Genomic DNA, 20,259 nt, shown 5'->3' with positions numbered 1-20,259 from the left:
TCCAACCTTGAATAAACAGTTAATGAGATCTCAAATGCAATAGCATTGCGAGTAAAAGGATACTGGTCTAGAATGTTGAAATTTACTCACATATACTATTTTAAAAGACAAAAGCGTGCTTTTCCACCTTGTTCATTTTACAACAAATTAAGAAAATACAGTCAGTTTCGAAAAAGATAATGTATATGCTAAAATGAAATGGAGGATACTGCCTAGGTTTTGATGTTTAAAACCATAGACATGCAACAAAATAAGCCATTTCCCTTAGTTTTAGAATCTTATGCTGATTAATCTCTTCCTCTAGATTCCTATGCCTAAGAAAAATGGCCCAAAACAAAAAGTAAGATCCATTTTTTTTCCCGATTAAATTACTCAACCATCCAGACGGTGAATAAACTGGAAAGTCCTTTTTTTTTTTTTTTTTGAAAGCGAACAAGGAGTACTTTGCCAAGGGCTCTTCAATCCCAAATCCAGCTCGGTCTGGAAGCTGGGTTTCTGAGCAGCCCCATCTGCTGGTCCTGTGCGTGTCTTACGTCCTTGGCCCCAAATCTCTTTCTCTCTCCGTGGGACCCGTACTTTGAGTCTTTACACACAGTTACAACTAAAGCAAAATATAAAGCAGTTTGAAGAATCCAGGTAACGAAACTATAGATCCCCATAGGCAGGAAAAGGCAGGCAACCGGCAGCACGATTTAACGGCAGCGAGGGGGAGGGGGAGATCGGGTAGGGAGGCGCTAGCGAGAGCTCCCGGGTGCGCGGGGCAGCTTCCGCCCCGCGCGGCCCCGCCCCCGCGACACGACGGGCGGTCACGTGACGGCCGCGCGCGTCCCCGGCCGCTGCGGGTTCCGAGGCCGAGGAGAAAAGACTGCGAGGCCACCGCGGCTGTGGCTAGAGAGGTGGGAGTCGGGCGAAGCCCTCGCGGGGGGCAGGGTGGAAGTCAGTCACTCCTGGTTCCTGACTCGGAAAGAGGCGTGATGGCCCTCGGTGTCACCTCCTGCCACTACGCGCTCCGGGTCAGCCCTGCGTTCTGGGCCTGAGAGGGGCGGCGGCGGGGTCAGGGGCCGGTACGTTGGTGGACGCCCTTGGGCCTGCCCGGCCGCGGTTGTCCGCCCCGGGGCGGGATGGGATGGGACCGCTCAGCCCTTCCCGCCGCCCCCACTGTGGCTGTTGTCGCAGGCAAGAAGACTGTGACGGGCTCTGCGTTGCCGGCTACCGCCGCAGCCTCTGTCCTGGGCGACGGCCCGGAGCTGGTCACGGTCAGGGTGCGAGAGGCGGAGCAGCGGCCATTACTGCGCAGCCTCTTCCGCCGGGGTCCTCGTCGCTACCTTTGGTGGCAGCCAGATCCATCTCTTCTCCTCTCGGCTGTGGTGTCAGGCCTCTGCCCGGGAACCTTCTGGCCTCAACACTTAGGGGCGGCGATGGTTTTGGGGGTATCCTGCTTCCTAGTTCCCTTGTGGAGGCCTCTATCCGGGCCTTGGCTTAAATCTCATCCAGGGTGTACAGTCCCTGCATTTTGTTTTTTTCCGGAGTGTCTTCGACTGCTTCTTTCTCTTCCTTCTCCCCTGCCCCCGGCTCAGTGTCTGGGTCTTGCCTTATACGACGAGCAGCTCCACCACTTTGTCTTGGTTAAACCCTGCGCTGCGTATCAGTCGTTTCGGTGGTTATTAAAGCATCCGAACAATTAAGAGAGCTCTAAATACCCTTTGAGCCTCCAAAACCTCAGCGCATCTTAAAGCGGAGGCTGTTGCTTTGTTCTTCTGGTTGTTGGGTGCGGAGTTCTCTCCCTGTCCCTCATCCCGTCTGAAAGAGTAGGGATCTTCCATTGTTGTTGCTATTTTATTTTCCATTGGCGTCTAGAGAAACGGTGCAAAATTGTTTTGAGTTGACACACACATTCTGGCAACTAGATTTTTCCCCCCTGTATTACCCGTTTTCGTATAGATTTTTATTTCTTTTCCCAAGTACTATTTTATGAGTATTTATTTCTTAAGTTTCGATAGTATATCTACATTTTGTTTAAGTAATATTTTTGAATTATTGAAACGAATTGAGGGGAGAAGAAGCCAAGAAATGATAGAAAACGCTTTGTCTTTGTATGATTGACATTTCAGGCTCTTCCCCCCACCCCCATGTTCTTACTTTGTAAACAGTATGTGAAAGTATAACATTGGCATTGAAAGCAGTATATAACTATAGAAATTGGAAGACTTTAAAAAAAAAAATGAATCTATGTATTGAGATTTTTAAAAGACTGTGGTATATAGGACGCATGAAGAAAATGACCCCCACACACAGGATTTATGATACCGGCTTTGATGTTTTTGTGACCAGCAAATACTGTTTGTGATAAGTGCCTGGATGTTTTAAAAACACATGAAAATAGGTCAGGTAAATCTCATTTGAAAGAGAAAACCGGAAGAGTGAAAGCCACTCTAGAAATAGATTTTGAATATGTTTGTTTTAGCTGTGTATATCTTAAATTGGGGCATTTTGTTAAGCCCAATTATTGATTTAGAATTTATGTTTCAAATGTGCCAATGTGAGTTGTGGGCAAAATGAAAATAATGGTAAACATTTTTAGGTTTTTTTGTTGTTTACTGGTTGTTAACAAAAAATTGGATAGAATTATAGTCATCAGGAAAACTATATTTCCAAAGAGCTGGTCGTTAGACAAGAGGAAGGGGAAAAATGGTGTTTTTCCTTTGAGGAGACATTTGTCAACTGGTAAAATATTTTGTTTCAGTTTACACCAACTTGAATTGTTAGAAGAATTGGGCAGATTTTTTTTTCTAAAGGATCCAAAAATGATCTGACTTCTAAGAAAAAGACAGTATTAACATTTTTTCACAATATTGATCTGTTTAGACAATATTATTTTATGTATTAGCCATTTACTATTATGAAATGTCTGATACACTGTCAGTTGGATATTTTAATGCTTTTTTTTTTCCAGTGTTAGTAACAAGGTGCTGAGCCTTTTCCTGGCTTCTGATTGTGCCTAAGGAACCTGAGTTTGTGAAACAACTGGATGGATTAGGAACAATTTTGTGGGTATGGAAATCACCTTACTAACGTTCTGCTGCAACCACTTGTGTTTATTTATGGACTACTTAGTGTTTATTACCTTTTGGGTTAATTAAAACAAAACCTGTTGTTAAATGACTGTTAATTAAAATATTTATAATTTAGAATTACAGAAGTATAGAATAGGGTGAAAGAACTAAGACGTGGATGGGAGTTATGACTTGACCAAGGTCACACAGATGATTATCAGCAAAACCTTTTTTATTTACAAAATGATTGCAGACTATGAAACTTCTGTTTGATATGATTAAAAGATTATATTTGTTCACATTCACATTTCATGTTTTGTTAAACTAAAATGCAAAGCCCACATTTTTTGGGGGGAAATGTAAAGGTTTAATGCTTGAGTATGAAGATTATGAAGGCCATAGATTGCCATCCAGTAATGTCTTTTAAGGGAAGTGCTTGCTATACAGTAAGGGGAATAATTATTTAAAATAAAGCATTGGACCCCATTTAGTTGAAATGAGTTTTTATGGAAGGCTTTTGTTTCCCAGTATGCCCTGTGCTTTCTAAGTGGAATTTTAACAGGGCATGAGAAGAAAAGCTAAAAATGAAAACATTAGGGCATTTAGTTACAGCTCTCAATTTGGGACTCTTTCTTAAGAAATACTAAAATATATCTGCTAAATTACAGCCAATCTCTCTATTCTTTCTTTTACCAGCCATTGCTTTTATTTTGGGAGGTGTTTGTATATCAAAAGTTGTAAGGTTTGACGTATTTTTCTTTTCTGTCTCTGATAGCTTTTATATAAAACATTTCTTGTTTTGTGTATTTTGACTAAAGAGTAAAAACTACTTTATTAAACATTAGCTGTTAATAATTGGAACAAGATAAGAAGTCTTCAAATCTCTCTAATTTGATATTTTAACTGTTATATGCTTATATTTTTCTTAATTGGTTCTTTAAAAAGATATTTATTTGAATCTATCTGGAAAAAAACAACTTGTTTTTGACCTTGTGACTTACTTGAAAAGTAGAATTGTAATTAATACTAGATATTTTCAGAGAAAGTAACAGTATTGCAAACAATAGGAGTGTGGATTTGTTGAGTGGTCACAAATATTAAATAGTACAATATTACTTCATTTTCAGTTATACTTAAATTGGTTGAGTGGGTAAATGATTTAAATTCACTGATAATATCTAAACTCACGTATTTCTAAATTTAGTCTGTCACTTTTTTTTTTCTTAAGAATTGTTAAGGGAGAGAAATACCTAATTTAGTTTCAAATCTTTACTCTTTTTTATGTTTCTTATGTTACCTTCCTAATAGTTTATTTCTGTATAAATTTGCACCTAAAGAGGGAACCTTAACTCACTAATTGGTATTTGCATATCAAGATATTGTGTAAATTTTACTGTAGTGATTCATAAATTGTATTGAGTTTGGTGTATAATTTACAAATCATTCATTGCAGCAGGAATTATATATGTTTGAATTATTTATGTTTGCCATATTAATTCTGGCTTGTAGTTAGAATTACACTATTCTATTTTTGGTTGAAAGTAAAAGCCTCTCTCTCCATTAAAAAAAAATCGTTGCTTTCAAATGTAGAAGTTTTCTGAGGGCTACTTCACATACTCGTTCTGAATTACTACGTGCCATGTCCTGTGTTGTGCCCATTTGATACTGTAGTTCTCAGTGGTTATAGTTAACGATCAGTTGGCAGAATTGGGACCACCTAAATCTGTCAATTTTGATCACAACAGAATATGCAATTTTCTTTTTTTATCTCTGCCAGCAAAGGTATGGGAAAAGTAACATGGAGTCTTGTTGTAAATTGCCATTTTTGTGTTAAAAAGTAATTGTTAATATGCAAGGCGTTCTAAACCTGTACTGCCCTGTATAGTAGCCAGTAACCACAGGGAGCTATTGAGCACTTGATATGTGGCTAGTCTGAACTGAGTTGATCTATAAGTGTAAAATGCACACTGGATTTGAAAGAGTGTACACACACACATATATAAAAATGTAAAATATCACATTAATAATTTCATTGTGTTGAATACATGTGGAAATGGTATGAAAATATTAGGTTAAATAAAATGTTTTAAAAATTAATTTTACCTGTTTCTTTTTATTGTTCATAATGTGGCTAACAGAAAATTTGAATTTACATATGTGGCTTACATCATATTTCTATTAGATATTGATGTTCTAGACCTTTTCTCTGAGATACCATACATTGAAGAAAATATTTTTTTTTTTTTTAAGATGCTTGAGTTTGAATCCCATTTCCCAATATTAATAGCTTTGTTATTTTGGGTTAAATTCTTGTGGGCTTGGGTTTCCTCATTTATGAAATGGGTGTAGTCATACTTCACAGGGTTGTTTTGAGGATTCAGTGATATGGATCTACTTGTGTTTTCTGAACTTGAATATGCTATGAATCATCTGAGGATCTGATTGTATAGATACGGAGTGGGGTTCCAGAGTTTTCATTTGTGAGGAGCTGCCAGGTAATGCTGATATTGCTGGTTGGGGATCACAGTTTGCATAGTTAGGGTCAAGTATACCAAATGGGTTTTAATTCATTTTCCATCACCCAACCATTATTAATCCTTTTAGAGTCTACTCTGAAAATTATCCATTGGATAGAGAAATTGAAAAAGTCACCATAATTTGCAGAATTTACTAAAATAGATTTTATTCTTGGATTTTTATCTGCATTCAGGAGAATTCATTGCCACTGGACAACAGCTGGATAAATCATGTGCTTGTCAAAAGATACAAAGATGGCTTCAATCGTACGCATATATTTGTAAATGTAGTAACTCCCTCAGTTAAAATTTGAGTTTTTTAAAGAAAGGATTAGAACTTAACATATCTTTATATCTTTTGTGGCTGGGTGCCTTGTTCACAATTAGAAAAATGTTTTATGTAAGTAAATTTAGTTTTTCAGTGTTTTGTTTCAACAGTTATTTTAAGAAGTTAGCTTTTTATTCATCCAAGAAATGTCAGTTTGAGTCAACAAAGCTTATTATTGGCAGTGTGCTAGCCACTTAGAGGTATAAAAACAGTCCCTGTCCTGAGGGGGGCTCATGGTTTAATAGAAGAATAGAGGGAACAATTTTTCTGTAATGAAGAATGTGGCAGTAACATTAATGAGCTGTAAAAGATAGACTATACCAGACAGGAGGAAATACAGAACTACAAAGGGAAGTTCGGAGAACTGTGAGCAATGTGATATAACTAGAGTATTAATCTGTGAGAGTGGTTGTGGGAGATAGATAATACTAGAGAGTTGTTTAAGTTTCAGGTCATTAAGGCCTTTGAATGTTGTCCTAAGGAGCTTTGCCTTTATAGTATAGGTTGGAAAGCCAACATACAGTATATCAGTCAGGCCTAGTGAATAAATTTGAGGGGGACTCTGAAGCAAGATAATCAGGCTGTGCAGTAATCTGGGTGAAAAATAATGTATGTGTACATCAGGGCACTAGCAATGGCAAGAAAGCAGATGATAGATTCCAAAGGAATTAAGGATAAAAGTTGACAGAATTTGGTGTGGTTGTTTGCAGAAGCTCATGAAAGAAAGAACTTTCTGTTTTCTCCATCAGCACTCAGTGGTTAAGGCCTGGAAGTTGAGATGTCATTGTAAGATTCATGCAGAGATGGGGGTTTGTGGAGTATGTGTAAATGAGAGGCAGATAGGAGCGAGCCAAGGATTCTGTTAAAGAAGTTAAAATGGTTGGCTCCAGATTGGGCAAGAAAGGAAATGAGATTGGGAACTGGATAAAGAAAAGATGGTCAAGAGACTGGAGGGCCCATAAAATTAAAGAGCAGGTGTGGGAATGAGTGAGTAAATGAGCTGCAAGGACCGGAACTTGTGACCTGAGAGTGAATTAAGCTTTTAGAGAGGCGCCAGTTTTAGGTGGCATCTAGTTCCATATGTGGCTGTCATATTTTGTTGCTGGGGGTGGGGAGAAGTCATTGAATTTAGGAATTGAAAACTGAGGACAGCGTTTCTCAAAGTGTATTCGAAGGACGGCCTGCATCGGTATCACCTGAAGTGAGATTCCTTTGCTTAAACCCGTTCGTTGTCTATTGGCCTAGCGTTTCTAGGATTAGGGCCTGAGAGTGTAGACGTATTTCTAACAAGCAGCCTCAGTGGGGCAAGTTTAAGAACCTCTGAATTGGGTGTTGGGTGGTTCATTCTCAAGGATATTTAAAGAGGTTCATGGTGATGTGTCAGGAGTAAGATGAGGATGGCTAACAGAAGATTAAGTCAGTGCTTAAAGGTTAAGAGAAGAGCTATAAGGGATTATAGCCAATGGTAGAAACTTCAAAGAATAAGTGTTTTGTTAAGAGTAATGATGTTAGAATAGTAGAATGTTTACTCCTGTCCTGTGTGTGAAAACGGGCAGTTTTTGTTTTGAGTGGGCTGCAGGAGGGAAGTGAATAGCGTCTCCTGGGTGCCACTGAAGATGCAGGCATTTAGAAGGTAAAGTGAAAGGGTTGGGGGCGGGGGCAGTCAGGATAGTGCAGTCTGTATCCTGTAAAGACTTAAGTTCTAAAGTCAGAGTAAAACAAAAAGGTTACTTAGGAATCCTGTTTATTCAGTTACTTTGAAATTTCCCTGGTTTTGAAACATTATTATTTGTTCTGTTAAGCATTTGGTAGGATAAGTTGACTTGTCTTTTAAGGCCATATATCATATTAAAAGTAATATTATTTATCTTGAAACACTAAAATCCCAGGTTTTTTGCTGTGATAGAGACCCACACTCGGAGAGACACGTGGAGCTGAAAGGAGATTCAAGTTTCTCCTATGTCTTGGTTGCTGTGAGCCCAGCATCTCCTTAATCATGATGTGTGTTGGATTCTAAGTTCTGTGTAATGCAGTGCTTCCTGCAGTGGGCAGTTTTTGAAGGAAATATTAAATGAGAAGAAAAGATTAATGGTTGACGTGATGTTTTGGTTGGTGCCTCGATTCCCTGGACAAGAGGCGTCTGAAGAGAAGCTTGACTTACTGGTTGTAAACTTGGACGTACATATTATAGCAGGATGTCCTAGTGACGTGATGGCCTTGTCTTTGCATACTACGCACCTGGAGGAAGGCACTGGCTATCGAATACATTGCATGTGGGCTACTTTATATAGGATTTGTTTCGCTTAAAATAATTTTTGATTGTAAAATATAAATAACGTGAAATTTACCATTTTAACCATTTTTAAGTGTACAAGTCACTGTCATTAATTACATTTACAGTGTTGTGCACCCATCACCACTATGTATTTCCACAAAGTTTTCATCACCTCAAACAGAAACTCTGTACCCATTAAACAATAACTATGCACCTCTCCCGCTAGTGCCTGGTGACCTCTGATCTACCTTCTGTCCCTGAAATTGCCTATTTTCAATATTTCATATAAGTGGGGTCATACGTTGGGTTTTTTTTCTTGTGGATCTGGCTTATTTCACTTAGCATAATGTTTTCAAGGTTCATCCATGTTCTGGTATGTTTCAGAAGTTCGTTTCTTTTTATGGCAGCCAAATAATACTCCGTTGTATTTATGTACCACATTTGGTTTATCCATTCTTCTGTTGATGGGCACTTGGGTTGTGTCCACTTTTTTACTTCGGTGAATAATTCTGCAACAAAAATAGGTGTTCAAGTATCTATTTGAGTCCCTGTTTTTAATTCCTATGGGTGTATACCTAGAGTGGAATTGCTGGATTATATGGTAATGCTATGTTCAACTTTTTTGAGGAACCACCAAACTGTTTTCCACAATGTGTGCACTGTTTTTGATTCCCACCAACAGTGTAGTAGCGTTCCAGTTTTTCTACATTTTCACCAAATGCTTATTTTTTTGTTTGTTTAAATTATAGCCATCAATTAGATGTGAAATCGCATGTGATCATGGTTTTCATTTACGTTTCCCTAATGATTAATAATGTTGAGTATATTTTCATGTACTTAACTGGCCTTTTCTAAATTTTTGAAGAAATGTCTGTTCAAGTGTTTTGCCCATTTTTTAATTTTTTTTTTGTCTTTTTGATGAGTTTTAGGAGTTATTTATACATTCTGGATATTAAGCCCTTTTCAGATATATGATTTATAAAGATTCTATCCCATTCTGTAGGTTGTCTTTTTACTTGCTTAACAATATCCTTTGATGCACAAGTTTTAATTTGGATGAAGTCCAATTTATTTTTTTTTCTTTTGTTGCACATGCTTTTGGTGTCACATCTAGAAATCCATTGCCAACTCCTTTGCCAAAAGATTATGGAGATTTACCTCTATGTTTTCTTCTAAGAGTTGTATGGTTTTTACCTCTTATGTTAGGGTTGTTGATCCATTTTGAGTTAATTTTGTATATGGTGTGAAGTAGCGGTCTGATTTCATTCTTTTACACATGGAAGTTCAGTTGTCCCAGCATTTGTTGGAGACTGTTCTTTTCCCATTGAATAGACTTAGAACCCTTTCTGAAAATCATTTGGACATAGATGTATGGGTCTATTTCTGGACTGTGTCTTTTGTTATTTGTCTATTGTTATGCCAATACTACATCGTCTTGATTGCTGTAGCTTTGTAGTAAGTTTGAATTCAGGACGTCTTTAGTACTCCAACTTTAATCTTTTTCAAGATTGTTTTGACTGTTTGGGGCCCCTCACAATTTCATATAAATTTGAGGATTGGTTGTTAAATTTCTGCAAAAAAGACTTGGAATTTTGATATGAATTATGTTGAATTTGTAGAGCACCTTGGGTAGTATTGTCATCTTTATAGTCTTCCAATGCATGAACACTAGTTGTCTTTCCATTTATTTAGCTCTTTAATGTCTTTCAGCAGTGTTTTACAGTTTTCAGTATACAGGTCTTTCACCTCCATAGTTACATTGATTCCTAGGTATTGTTTTAGATGCCATTATAAATGAAGTTGCTTTTTTTATTTCCTTTTTGGATTGTTGACTGATAGATATAGAAATACAACAGACTTTTTTGTGTACTGAACTTGCTACTTGCAACTTTTGCAGAATTTGTTTACTAGGTCTGGTAGCTTTCTTGGAGATGCTTTCGGATTTTTTTTATATAAAGAATACAGATAGTTTTACTATCTCTGCAAATGAAAATAGTTTTCTTTCTTTCTTACCAATTTGTATGCCTTTCATATCCTTTTCAAGTCTAATTGCTCTGGCTAGAACTTCCAGTGTAGTGTTGAATAGCGATGGTGAAAACAGGCATCTTTGTCTTGAAATTTTTTCACTTGTAAGGTAAAACTTGCCACTGAATTGTGTCACATGAAAGGGTTATACGTAATTGACTAATTTTGTTGATCTTAATTAGTCTTTAGAGAAGTTGATGTTCGATTTTTTTTCTTTTGCAGCATAGGATGAACCAGCAGTGGAAGAGAAATCACTGCAAACTGGCTGACTGCTGGTGAAGATGATGTTTCATTTTTGTGACAAGCATCTGTGGGACCTGGCATAGAAATGTAAGTATGGCATCATGATTTTTCCAAAGCTGCAGTAAATTAAGTAGAACGGTCTAAAATGCAATAAATCAAATATCTGTCATATTTCTAATCATACAAAATGAGCATTTTGTGTTGATTTTTAGATATTTTATTGAGTTATCAATTTTATTCACATTAAATTATTGTTAATGTGGATTTCCAAAAATCTCATAGGAAAAAAATCTCTATAAAAAACTGAAATTGAAGACAGAATTTGCTCAGAGAAGGCTAAAAGACTGGAAAGATGTCCAGTTTTTTTTCTAGGTTCTACTTTCTGTTTACCTAATCATTTACTTAAATAATCAAGTTAGGTAGACAGTATTGGCTTTTATAAATAAGGCATATTTATAGGTTATAAACCACTGGTTGTTAAAAACTTGGTTCACTAAATTGAATTGATTTTTTAAAAACGAATTTTTTTAAACATTTGTACATTATTTAACTGCATACTAAATTCACTCTAATTCCCAGTTTTACTAGTTGTTTTCCTCTCATTTGGTCTTTATGAAATATGCTGTAAAATGTTACACTACCTTGAGCTAACCCATATTTGAACTTCATTCTATTCTGGATGAAACAGTTTCAGGCAGTAAACATCAGATTTCTATCTTCCAAGTTAATATGAGTGCTCTCCAACTTGATGTCACCCGTGAAAAATGCAGTGAACATTTTACTGCCTTTTACAGTCTTTGGTGTTTACGGTGTTTAAAATACTGGACAAAAGAATGACCCTTGTAGATACAATTTCACCTGTTCTCCCAGTTTAATATATAATTATTACTATCTATTTTTCCAACATGATGCTTTAATTATATACTCTCATTAAAACTATGACCATATCATTCTTAGTGTTGAGCATTTGATAAAAAATGAAACCAGTAAGCATTTTTCTTTATAATTGAGCCAAATATATCTTTTATTTAAACCTATTCATATGTTATCTCTATCATATGTTACATCTATCTATGTCTGTCTCCCTCCCTCCCTCCCTCCCTCCCTCCCTCCCTCCCTCCCTCCCGTAGGTCAGATTGTCTAGGTGCTGGCCATCAAGGAACTAGACTGGTCTAGTAAGTGAGATAGATACATAATTAATAAGTAAAAAATGAAAGAAATGCCATATTGAGGTAGCAATAAAATATTTTTGGAACTGAGAGGATTTGTTCCCTATGAAGGGTTCAAAATGAAGAGAAGAACTTTTGGCTTGGTCTTAAAGAATGAATAGAATTTTAACAATCTGAGAAAAGAAAATATTTTTTGAGCCAAGAGAATGAGAAGGGGCATAGCTGTTTAAACATCAAGGAATCTTAGGGGGAGTCAGGGAGCAATCCTAAGTGGGAAAGTGGGATGAGAGAAAGAGACTTTAAACTTACTAAAGGGAATGAGTGTTTGGTTAGTGCCTACTATACAGCCAAGTTCTTAACTGGGTATTTTACTTGGATTATTGAATTTAATCACTGTGAAGGATGGTGGTAGCCTCATTTACTGATAAAGAAACAGAATTAGAGCGATGGAGTTATTTGTCAGTGTTTTATCAGAATAATCTCCTGGGGCACTTGTTAAAACACAGGTTTTAGACGCTAACCCAGATACATCCAGATTTCCAGGGGCGAACACACCAGCTAATTCTCACTTTTAGAGAAGTTTGGGGATTGCTGATCTGGGTAAAAGAATAAATGTAGAGCTAGGATTTTAACTAAATCTTTTTTACTCTAAGAGCTGTATCATCAATGTACTTGAAAGCCAATGCTGAGGAACTTGGATTAGACTATGTAGGCAGCAGAAACTGTTGAAGATTGAGTTTAGAGAAGATGAATTGGATATGATGGAAATGAGAAAAGATGCGAGGGAGAAAATCAGGGAGGCCACTTGGGAGTAAATAATTTGTACAAGGGTGTGTCCAAGAGGCCAGATTTAGGGTCACAGGCTTTGGGAATGAGGGGGATACATGGTGAACACGTTTCTGTCATAGGGAAGAGAAGTGGCCAAGAAATAAGGGAGCAGTAGGGATGGTTCCAAGTTTTATCTAAGATAGAGATCAAAGGAAGAAGATACAGGTTTGAGGGAGCAGATAATTTTGTTTTTAGTCATGTTGATTTCAGGTGCCTTGAAAATATTGAAGTGGACTTTTTGAATACAGAAGTGAAATTATAAGTTTTAAGTGGAGTGATTCTGGATGTTATATCTTGGGAAGTATTTAGATCCATGTAAGTTTGAAATATTCAGTAGATTGTCTAGGTATAGATGTAATGTGAAAATAGGGCCACCCACAGACCCTTTGTGAGGAGTACTGGTACTTAAGAGAAGTTAGAGAAGACAGACGGAAAAACAGAGCATTTGGAGAGAGCACAGTCATGAAAATGGAGAGCATAAAGTTTTAGAAAAAGAATCAGTGGTTAATAATCACTGCAGTGTGATCAAATAGATTCAGACCATAGAATCTGAATCTGAAAGAGGCCATAGACTTAGCATATTAGTTGATTTTGAAATTTAGGGATAGAGAATATTCAAAATACTGGTGGAATTGGGGTGGTACTAACACCAGAAATTGAGGGGTTAGCTTGGAAAAGAATTAGCAGTGCCCCGTCCTGAGCCAAGAGGAATGATGGTAAGGTAGAGTGAAAATAAAAATAAATTTTGAGGATTCATTCTTATCTAATTTCTTAATGATAAAGGAGTCCAGGATATCTCTTAATTAAGAGGTTAGAGGAGCTTTTTAATAGCCTTTGGGGGACTAGGGAAAATAAGATGTCTTGGCTGAGTAAAAAGTTACTGATAGCAAGCTTGACAGTCTCTGGAAAATCAGAATAGCTTAGGAGTATATGGTGCTCACAACTTATGCACCAGGCATTTCACTACAAAAATGGAAATTTTCATGAGTTGAACAATAACTTTTATAAGTCCTCTCCTTGGTTGACTCTTTTTTTGCAAATGTCTCCCCTCATGGCTTTGATGGTGTTGGTTTCTCTTTATTCCCTATCCCTCTTTGACCATTCCTTACATCCTTTACAGTCTATTTTTGCCTCACTTATAAATGTTGGAATAATCCAAGGTTCTGTGATTGGCTCTTTTTGTCTGCTCTCTTTACAGGTTTAATTTGGGCATTCATCCATTTTCATTTCTCTAAGAACCATGTATGTATTGGTGACTCATCAGATTTCTATCAGCTTAGATTTCTTTGGAGTACCAATCTAGTAAATTCAGCTGTTATCTACCTATCTTGATCTGGTGACTTTATAAATATCTCAGTTATTATGTCTGAGACAGAACTCGCCTCAAATTCTGAACCATCCATCAGTAACCAAATGCTTTTGTTTCCTTAGTATTTGTTATATTCTACTGTTGGAACCCCATAGCACCTTCTCTCCCATTATCTTATACCTAGATTACTATAAATCTTAGTTTCCTCTTTGCCCCATGCCACCTAGTCTTTCTCCAAACTGCTGTCCAAATGATCTTGATGAATTAGTAAATGGATTGTCACTTCCTAACGTAAAACCCTTCAGTGAATTTCTGTTACCTCCTTAGTGGGTCTGTGCGGACCGCTACACAGAGATTTTTGAACCCCTTGAAATTATATGTAAGATTTCATAAAATTCTTAATAAAGGCTGTGATCTAAAAATGTTTAAAAACCAGTTATTTAGAATAAATTTTTGAACTCTTGAGGAGCATAATGTACAAGGTCTTTGTAGCACTTCTTGCGTAGTACTTTTCATCCATTCAGAACGTATTTATTTATCACTTCCCTGCTAGTTACCATGCCTTCCTTGTGCTCCCTGGGATCTGTTATGCCTGTCATAAGACCTGTAAGTAATGTGCGTGTTTATTAACTTATCTGCCCCTACATTTGGGTGGCAGGTAGTAGTATGCATCTCCTTCCTGGTGCCACGGGGCATGCAGATGCTCAAATACTCTCTTTTTCCAATTGAAATGGAATTTCAATGACAACTAATTTCTTTGACCTAAATTGAAAAGGATGAAAGAATATAGGTATTGTTCTCCCGTTTTACAGCTAATTTTAGTTCTTTTTGTTACCAAAATGTTTCAAGTATCCTGAGACAAATGTAGCAGTAGGAGCTGATAAATTAAAACTTGATAGCCAGTCCCTTACAACTATTTTCAGAGTTCTTTTCCTGAGATTGATCTATATGTAGCTTTTGCCAATAAATAATAGTGAGAAGCTAAATTCAGTTAGCAAGTGTTTATTATATACTGTGTGGGTGACATGTATTTGATACTGTAGAAGAGGCTTTGAAATACAGTTTTATGCTTTCACTTAATTTATTGTACATTGCAATAATTTTGAATCACAACATTGTTTCCATTTTACTGTTGACAAAACTGAATTCCCAGAAGCATGACCTGAGTGTATGGGGTTTTTTGTTTGTTTTTGTTTTTTTAAAGCCTCTTCCAGGTACATTGGGAGCTGCTTTTAGTATTTGGCAGAATTGAAATGAATGTACATAGACTGTTAACACAGTGTAAGGATACCTGGGGCAGACAGAAGGATTCTGAATCTTTTGCCAAATAATAAATGAAATATATGGTACACTCTGTCTCTTGCTATTTTGGGAAGTACCAAGATTTTGTGTTTAAGAAATACATATGAGTTATTGAGAGCCAGAATGTGTTGTGCACAGCCAATTCTTTTTAGGGGAAATAAGTGGAGGACAATTAATTGACCCTCAGTTGAGATGCACGTGCTTTTACTTACAACTTAGGTTAAGTTACAAGACCTTTGGAAGCAAGAGTTTATCTCAGAATACTTTGAGCTCTTGTAGTGCCTATCACATACTTGGTTGACTTAGAACTTACCAGAAGTTAGGAAAAAGTTGTACTTTACTAATTCCTATAATCTAGAGTTTTTGGTAAAGGAGTTGTCTGGAAATGTATTTAAAGGTTGGAAAAAAAGAGTTTGGAAATTAAGCATTTCATAATGATCAGTTCTTTTCATTGAGACTGCTGCTTCCTTTTCTAGTCAATAAATGCAGTCTTTTCAAAAACAGTATCATTTTGAACCTTGCCAAGAACACAGAAAAAGCATTAAGAGAATGGATTGTTTATTGGATGTGCTGTGATAAATGCCTTAAAAGTATTGTTTTTCATGTTTTGATAAGCGTAAACATTTTTATTGACTGCCCCTTATGTAACCACTGGAGAGCGTTTGATCTTGGAAAAAAGCAAAGATCCTTATGGTGATTAAATTCTAAATATTCTGCATTTAAAATGGCAGAATCAACTGGTACAGAGATTTTACTTATCACTGGTCCACTCCTATTATTTTCTTCCCTTTTAAAATACCTGTGGTTTCCTGTTAGTGTGGGATAAAATCAAAACAGATGTTTCTCCATCAGGGCAATGAGGCTTTCATGATTTGGCTTCTGATTACCACACAGCTTTATCTTCTGCTGTTCCATTGCTTAGTTGTCTCTGCCCTGAATTTCTTCCACTCCCCAGCCTCCTGCACCGCAGACTTACTAACCTATATTCATCCTCTCAACTCTCTCGTCATTATTTTTAATAAGTATCTTAACACATTTTGTTACAGCAGGAATCAGGCCATATTGTGATTATCTGCTTGCTTGCATGTGTATTTCCTTATTTTATACAGATCATCTTTAGATGCATCAATACTCAGCATTATACATGGACCATACTAGTTGTTTAAAATGTTTATCTGAATCAATAAGGTGGAAGTTACAAATCTTATGCCAGTATTTAAGCATCATGCATCCAGTTTGACAAATCTTGTCTTTTTCCTGTCTCCTCTCAGTTCAACTTCGATATTGTGTCATTTTCTCCCTTGGTCTTACATGATTGTAACATGTGTGGAGCTTTAGTGATTACAAAGCTTTTTTTTTTTTTAAGCTATTCTCACCTAAGTTTTATAAACTTTGATTTGCAAGTAAGGAAATTTAGAGAAAGGGTTTAACTGAGTGCTTAAGAGTCTATAAGTAATGAGGTGGCCAGGTAGCTCAGTTGCTTAGAGCGTGGTGCTGGTAGCACCAAGGTTGCTGGTTCAATCCCTGCATGGGCCACTGTGAGCTGCGCCCTCCTTAAAAAAAAAAAAAGAAAGAAAGTATAAAAGTAATTAGGGAGGGTTAACACTCAGATTTTCAGATTTGTCTAGCATTGGTTTCATTGTATAACAGCTGCCTTAATTCAAGTTAATCTTTCTTCCTTGGTCATCTGCAATTTTTTTATCATATAGTTTTCAATATGCTGCTTCAGGGCTGATCTATAAGTGCACTGTCAGAATTTGTAGCCATTCCCACGGTATGTGTAAGTAAATGCTTAAAACAAAAGTTCACCAAACAGCTGGTTTAACTTCATGTTATTTAAAATAAAATAAGACCCCCCAATCTGTTTTATAATATGATGTATTCATATTCTTCTTTGAAAAAACATGCATTTTCTTAACAAATAAATGAGTGTCTATCTGCCAGCTCCTGTGTGGCAATACAGATAGGAGGCAGAAGTGACTTGTTTCCTGCCCTTATAAAACCCACCTCCCTGTGGGGAAGACGTCAACAAAATAATCACAAATAAGTGTAATATTGCAATTTTGATGAGAACTAGGAATGAGAAGGGCATGATAGTAAGTTAAAAAAAAAAAACAGATAAGGTGATTTAAAAAAAAACACAGATAAGGTGATTTCACCTAGTCATGGAGACTTTATCCAGAGGGATATGAGATGGGTAGTAGTTTGCCCATGGGGGGCATGGGAGGCAGAACCTGGAGAAATTCTCTATATAGAGAAAACCTGTTACTGGAAAGAGTAGCCAGTGCAGTTGGAAGCCTGATCAAGGGCAAGTTTGATGTGAGAGAGGCTGGCTTGGGAGATGGAGGCCAGGCCATTCCACACTGGTCCTGGTCTTTATCCTGAAATCAGCTTTGTAAGCAAGGGGTATGGTTAAACCAATTAAAAGGCATTACAGTAATTAAATAGGGTTTGCTTGGTGGCTAGGGAAGAGTAGAGATGGATAGTAGATAACTCAGGAGATATTTAGGAGATAAAATTGGTTAGACTTGCTCATGTTTTGAACAGGGGAAGCGTAAGAGAAGGGCAGTTTTAGTGATGGATTTCTGGCTTAAAAAGACAGAACGGATAGTGGTGCCATGTGGGGTTGGGCTTTTAGGGAGTAAATAAGGAGGAAACAGATCATGAGTTCAGTGTTTGTGTCTTTAAGACATCCAAGCAGAGATTTAAAATAGGCAATTAGAAATGTAGGTCTAGGGCTGAAAGGAAAGACCTGGGCTAGTGGTGTCAATGTGAGTCATTTGTATAGAGGTAACACTTAAAGCCACGAGTATGGATGAAATCCTGTTTAAAGAGTACGGCAAGAAGAACATGTGGTTTAGGAAAAGGCCACAACAAAAAGAGGCCATTAGAAGATAGTGTTACAGAGGGGGAATGAAATGACTGACTGGTTTAACCAGTGTTTTTAGATACAGCAGCAAGAGGGAACTTCTGGGATTTTAGCTTTAGTCTTAATTTCCTGTGGTCTATTTGTCAAACACCAAGTTTATTAATATTTGGTAATATTTGCAAAATTCTCACTTAGTAATATCCTAAAAGGCTACAAAGTTCTGTTTCCGTAAGTATAAGCTGGATTACTTTTAGCTGTTTTGTTTCTGTTCCGACTGATTGTCTGGAATGGACTGTACATTTTTAAGTCTTTGTATTAGTTCTTACAAAGTCTGACTGATAGAAATGGCATATTTATTTAAAATCTATACCTCAGTTGTATTTTTTTTTATTTTTGTCTTAACGTTTGTATGCCTCGTTGCCTCCCGCAGGTAAAAATTAGTAACACACAAACCAAAAAGATTTTTCTGCACAGGTTTTCTTCTGTTTTCATTTTTGCATCTCCATTCTCTAGTATGTGGCTTGCATATAATAGATGCTTAATAAGTGTTTTCTGAATTGTTGCATTAAGACAAGAGTTACAGTATGACTTTAATGTGATACATATTTTCTTTCATTTTCTTAGGATGGCTGGCTGTGGTGAAATTGATCACTCAATAAACATGCTTCCTACGAACAGGAAAGCGAATGAACCCTGTTCTAATACTGCACCTTCTTTAACGGTCCCTGAATGTGCCATTTGTCTGCAAACATGTGTTCACCCCGTCAGTCTGCCTTGTAAGCATGTTTTCTGCTATTTGTGTGTAAAGGGAGCTTCGTGGCTTGGAAAGCGTTGTGCCCTCTGTCGGCAAGAAATTCCCGAGGATTTCCTTGACAAGCCAACCTTATTGTCACCAGAAGAACTCAAGGCAGCAAGTAGAGGAAATGGTGAATACGCGTGGTATTATGAAGGAAGAAATGGGTGGTGGCAGTATGATGAGCGCACTAGCAGAGAGCTGGAAGATGCTTTTTCAAAAGGTAAAAAGAGCACTGAAATGTTAATTGCCGGGTTTCTGTATGTTGCTGATCTTGAAAATATGGTCCAATATAGGCGAAATGAGCATGGACGTCGCAGGAAGATGAAGCGGGATATAATAGATATACCAAAGAAGGGAGTAGCTGGACTTAGGCTGGACTGTGACGCGAATCCTGTAAACCTAGCACGCGAGAGCTCTGCCGATGGAGCGGACAGTGGCCCGGCCCCCAGTGGAGCTCCTGTTCAGCCTTTAGTGTCTTCTGTGAGGCCTCCGACGTCACTAGATGGTCACTTAACAAGCCCTGCAACACCATCCCCTGAAGCGAGCACTTCTCTGGAAGACTCTTTTGCTCACTTACAACTCAGTGGAGACAGCCTGGCAGAAAGGAGTCACAGGGGGGAAGGAGAAGAAGATCATGAATTGCCGTCTTCAGGCCGCGTACCAGCACCAGACACCTCCACTGAAGAAACCGAATCCGACGCCAGTAGTGACGGTGAGGACGTGTCAGCTCTTGTTGCACAGCACTCCCTGACCCAGCAGAGACTTTTGGTTCCTAATGCAAACCAGACAGTATCTGATCGATCAGTAGCAGGGGGTGGGGCAGTGAGTGCCAGTGTCAGATCTAGAAGGCCTGATGGACAATGCACAGTAACTGAAGTTTAAATAAAGTCTTCAGTTCCATGCTCAAGGTTAAAATGGTTATCTGTAAATTTCTGCCCACATAACATTATACTCATCCCTAGTAGTACATTTTGGGAGTTGGGGTGGGAAGGGGTATAGGAAGTATAGACCTGTAATTAAAATGTCTAACATGTCTCTGTTAAGAAATTTATTTAATATAAGGAACTTGGGTGTTAATAGTTGAGAGGTGTTTAGTAATAACCCAGTTTTCTTGAGGTCTGTTTAGAATTTTTTTTTTTTTTAATTTCAGTTCTTTTGGCCAGCGTGTGTGTATTATCTGTGCATTAATGATCACATCTGACTCTTGCATTTTGTCTTATTTTTCTGCATGGATTGACATAAAACCACCACTAAAATTTGGCACCTATGAGATGTATCAGTTTTAACAGGAAGCTTAATTAATGTGAGAATATGTGTGAATTTGGGATTTTAAAATAGACAAAAACTATTTAATAGTAAAGTTACTTAAAAGGAAATGTAAAGAAAACACATAATAACTTATACTTCAGAGTCTTGTCTATAACACACTTCATGGTTCCCATAGACTTTGCTGTCTAGTCTTTGTAGTTTGAGATTTCTCTTGATCTGCAGTTTTCTTTTTGATTACAAAATTTATAATTTAATAAATACTAGAGTTTATCAAAAA

The 20,259-nt window shown here is 37.4% G+C and overlaps 1 protein-coding gene across 10 annotated transcripts; it reads left to right on the top strand.

The window, feature by feature from the left end:
• Positions 1-745: 745 nt before the first annotated feature.
• Positions 746-20,259, top strand: RNF146 (ring finger protein 146). 10 transcript variants are annotated; one of them, XM_088795463.1, is made up of 5 exons: positions 777-896; positions 2,954-3,051; positions 10,420-10,527; positions 18,348-18,391; positions 18,542-20,259. In XM_088795463.1, exon 5 carries the CDS (start codon positions 18,543-18,545, stop codon positions 19,593-19,595), a length of 1,053 nt encoding a protein of 350 aa, XP_088651589.1. In that variant the 5' UTR covers positions 777-896; positions 2,954-3,051; positions 10,420-10,527; positions 18,348-18,391; position 18,542; the 3' UTR covers positions 19,596-20,259. The 10 variants fall into 10 exon arrangements, with proteins under 10 accessions (XP_019585030.2, XP_019585025.2, XP_074189649.1 ...); XM_019729471.3 differs by lacking the exon at positions 2,954-3,051 and having other exon boundaries at positions 746-896; XM_074333548.2 differs by lacking the exon at positions 2,954-3,051 and having other exon boundaries at positions 768-896; positions 10,425-10,527.

The sequence above is a fragment of the Rhinolophus sinicus genome, chromosome 2, assembly GCF_057876585.1.
Source record: "Rhinolophus sinicus isolate RSI-liver-muscle chromosome 2, RSI-T2T, whole genome shotgun sequence".
Classification (NCBI taxonomy): Eukaryota; Metazoa; Chordata; class Mammalia; order Chiroptera; family Rhinolophidae; genus Rhinolophus; species Rhinolophus sinicus.
This window is presented reverse-complemented; position numbering and strand designations above follow the sequence as displayed.